The 4,388-nt window shown below is 39.0% G+C and overlaps 1 protein-coding gene across 1 annotated transcript in view; it reads right to left on the bottom strand.

Annotated features, from left to right (window-relative positions):
• The window catches only part of LOC106011477 (glutamate receptor ionotropic, kainate 2), a 255,205-nt gene that overhangs the window by 3,331 nt on the left and 247,486 nt on the right, over positions 1-4,388 (bottom strand). Inside the window, exons 6-7 of the mRNA XM_013081354.2 lie at positions 2,824-2,999; positions 294-347 (exon numbers count right to left, since the gene is read on the bottom strand). Coding sequence (XP_012936808.1) covers positions 294-347; positions 2,824-2,999 — 230 coding nt within the window. The remainder of the gene's footprint in view (positions 1-293; positions 348-2,823; positions 3,000-4,388) is intronic.

Here is a 4,388-nt window from a genome sequence, read left to right as displayed (position 1 = left end):
CTCTCTCTCTCTCTCTCTCTCTCTCTCTCTCTCTCCCTAGTGTGTGTGTGTCCCCTTTTCCTTTGATAATCAAGATTAGTAGCCCATGACACTCTCAGTATCCACTATTCTCTTCTCTGTCTATACTCGTCTCATGCATAATCCGTTTAACAGAAATATGCATAAAACACAAACACCCCGCCCTCACTTCACAAATACTTACGGAAAAGGATAATACAAACACACACACCCTCTTACACGTGCAAATTTAGTCGTCATTATAGGCAAACATTTTACTGTGATGTAGTACTCACCAGATTTGTGATGATGTAATGATGGTATGGGTCAATCATGCCCTCTTGTAAGGCCTGGGGAAGATAGTGGAAAGAACCACAGAGCCTTGATTAGATTAGTCCTGATTATCATGGCACATGGTACCCCCTCCGTGAGCTACACAGCTTATCTCTCTTGCTCGCTATCGTTTGTCTTCTTTATCAGTAGGAAACATCTCCCTCACTACCTTTTCGGTCTCAGTCTGACAAATCTTATTTGTCTGCTTGTTGTCTTTCCATTTTCCTATATCTATCTTAAGGGTGCACCGTTGCCTAAGTTGAAGGAGGACAGCTCCGTGTGTGATCTTTGTTTGAATCCTCAATATGGTGTTCTTAAACTTGCGTTGTTTTGGTAATGAGCATCATTCCACATCTGCATGATACTATTATTGTATTGGAGATAATCGATCTATTCAGAGTTTGCTAAAAGGGTCCTTAAACCTACCCATAACCAATAGCTGATCTTTTAGTCTATACTTTATTTTACTTTATTTTACTTTATTTTACTTTACTTCACTTTACTCAAAACCATGTTATTCCCGTGAGTCCTTATATTTATTCAACTATCTGTCTACCAGTCTGTCAATACCTGGGTCTAAGCTGTAACGGCTAGGCTCTTCATAGTTGCACTCTAAAGACACAGGTCCAACTCCAGAGCTGGGAAGTTGTTTTATCGAGTACCTCGGTTGTCTGTGTGTTAGGATCTGTCTATCCATCTTTTGAACATTCTATCCGTACCCAGCTCCCTGTCTCTCTCCCTCTCCCTACCCTCCCCCCCCCTCTCTCTCTCTCTCTCTCTCTCTCTCTCTCTCTCTCTCTCTCTCTCTATCTCTCTTCCCTCATTTCTCTTTCTCTATCTCTATCTCTTTTTCTTTCAATCTAGACCTTTCTATATATCTGTCCTTTCTGTCACCATCTGTCTCTGCCTACTTTTTGTTAATCCCTGCCTCAATCTCCCCAGGACTGATTTTTAAATTGTGTCTTCATCATTGTTGACTCTTTCACCTTATTTTTTTTCTATTATTATCTTTCACTCTAACAATGTTAAATGTCTGTTCCCACGATCTCTCCTTCCTTCTCTTTGAACAACCTCTCTCTCTCTCTCTCTCTCTCTCTCTCTCTCTCTCTCTCTCTCTCTCTCTCTCTCTCTCTCTCTCTCTTTCTATCTCTCTTTCTATCCATCTCTCTCACACACAAACGGACAAACTATCATTCAATTAAAGAACATGCATAGAAAGATGCATTAACGTGGAAAAGGAACAGCTTTGAGAAATTGTATATATACATAATATTTGCTTGCGTGTGGCCTTGCTTTCTTCCAAAACATTACATTGTCTTCCAAAGAGAAAAACTAAACACGAACACAATCAGGCATTCGTATACACTTAGAGGAACTCTTTAGAATGTGCTTCCGCAGACATAACACTAAGATATTCACCAGTATATATATACATATATATTTTTATATATATTATATATATATATTTATATATATATATATATATATATATATATATATATATATATATATATATACATATACATAGACATGCTTAAGCTTTCATTGCATACAGACATACAGACATACACACACACACACACACAAACACACACACACGCATACACACACACGCACACACATTTAGAAACACGCGCGCGCATACACACACAAATGTACACCCGCACGCTCCCAAAGACTGACAGGCACACACACATACACACACACTAACATATACACGGACACATACACACACACACACACACACACACACACACACACACACACACACACACACACACACACACACATGCACAACCATGCGTGGTAATACAATTTTTCACAAACAGAATCACAGTAAAAAGCCACTGAGGTAACCGACACACAGGCACATTCACACTCTCACATGCGCACTAAGAGTCAAACTGACACATCCAGACAGTCCCAGTGAATCAAAAGGAAGTACAATGAATGTTAATAGCTAAAACTGACGATTAATGCAACTGCACCGTAAAGAGATTGACAAAGATAAATCTAAAGGCAGACTGCGTGGAAGTTGTTAGAAAAGGTAGGAGTCGGAGAGAGAGAGAGAGAGAGAGAGAGAGAGAGAGAGAGAGAGAGAGAGAGAGAGAGAGAGAGAGAGAGAGAGAGAGAAGGGGGGGGGAGAAAATCGGTTGGGGAGGAACAAGACAAAGAATCAAAGAATGCGAGTGTCGCTTAGTGATATATAAGAACAGGGGAAGATTCAGATCGTGAAAAAAGAAGAGACATATCAACACAAAAGCAGTAGACAGGTACATAACAAAAGACAAAACAAAGAAGAAAAAATACGAAAAAAAGCAAAAGAATAAGAAATACAGATTAAGAGATAGCAAAACAAATAGAAACTAAATAAAAATAATAGTTGGAACTGAAATGTCTAGAACCCTCCTAAAAGCCAGACTAGTGATGCGTAAAATTAAGATTCTGCAGACAGAAATAACGAATAAAGCCAAATAAAACCAATCTCGTTACCATTTTCATAAAAATAGTAGTGTCGTCCACTGGCAGGTCTACCAGCATCCTCCTCCATTTCTTCTCCTTGGCTTCCTTCAGAACTGCTCGCATCGTGTCTGGCTCCACAAAGCGCACTAAGATTTCAGCACGCGTTCTGAAGTCACCCCGAAGTACCTTGTGCACCCGATTCAATCCTGGGGAAAGCATTGAGAAGATAGAAGGAATCTATCTATCTATATATCTATTTATCTATCTATCTATCTATCTGCTATTATATATAGAGAATATATATAGAATATATATGTATTATATATATATACACTTATACATATACTTAAATCATATATAATTGATTGATTGCAGATGCTTTACGCCTCCATCAACACAGCTGTGATAATTTTAAAGACTCTCTGTTGTCATTCAAACACTGCTGCTGGGCAGAAGTCCAAGAAAATAAGAGATGTGAACATGTGACAAGAGGAAATCGTTCAAGAGTGAGATGGAATGGTAACTGACTACAGTCCCATGAATAATGGTATTTAAAGACGACACAGAAAGACTGACAAGGTCATAAAAACATTGACCTTTTTTTCAAATAACCAATCCAAATAACCAATTCAGATAACCAATTCAAATAACCAATTCAGTGATGACATAATAAGATGCAATCTGTTAAAAATAGCCACTAAAATGGAATATTTCAACAGAATAATAGCACAAAAAATTACGTCTAATAAAATTCTCCCCCCAAAAAGAAAAACAGGGCGTTTCTGTATCTAAGTTCCAGTTAGTAGGAAAATGTGACATCACCAATTTTTCTCCCGTAGACATCGTTTACATGTATTTGAACACACTTTAGGTCATTTAAAATCCGGAAACTTTCGAGTTTCAAACCGGGCAAAGTGGGTTAGGTCACCTTTTCAGAAAGACGGTGATATTCGATAAAGTAAATCATCCCTTTTAGGAAACAAATTTAGGTCTGAAGAGCAGAGTAGATGGACATGTTCCGACTGCAGTGACCCCAACACAGTGGACAAGTAAGAAAGTAAGACAAGTAAGTAAGTAAGTAAATTTAGGTCTTTTCCAAGCACGGTAGAAAGCCAAACAGCACTCACTACCAAGGCTGGCCCAGCTAGGTTAAAACAAGACTTGGGTCAGGTGCATTATGTCCATATTGTTATGCTCCCAGCTTTTTTTTATCGTCTCTCCGATACAACAAACACTTCACTCAAAATACATCGGGTTTCTTTTTACTTGGTTAAAGCTCGAACCGAAACTGTTTGAACTCACTAATAGCTACCTAAAACTCTCTCAGATAATTTGATCGAATCCTGGAGCAGGTCGTTGAGTTAGTTCACGTTATTTTTCGACTGATTAGCGTCGTTTTCGCCCAACGGCCAAACGATTATCCTGAGAGGGGAAGGGCAATTGTAAGCTCCAGGGGATTTTTCGAGATCAATGTTATTATTGTTTCTTTTCTGAGAAAGAATTTAGGGGAGGGAGGGGGACTGGTGCTGTAGGGGCAGTGAATGTCTGTGCGCGAGTGTACTTGTGTGTGTGTGTGTGTGTGTGTGTGTGTATGT

The sequence above is a fragment of the Aplysia californica genome, unplaced genomic scaffold (assembly GCF_000002075.1).
Source record: "Aplysia californica isolate F4 #8 unplaced genomic scaffold, AplCal3.0 scaffold00127, whole genome shotgun sequence".
Classification (NCBI taxonomy): domain Eukaryota; kingdom Metazoa; phylum Mollusca; class Gastropoda; order Aplysiida; family Aplysiidae; genus Aplysia; species Aplysia californica.
This window is presented reverse-complemented; position numbering and strand designations above follow the sequence as displayed.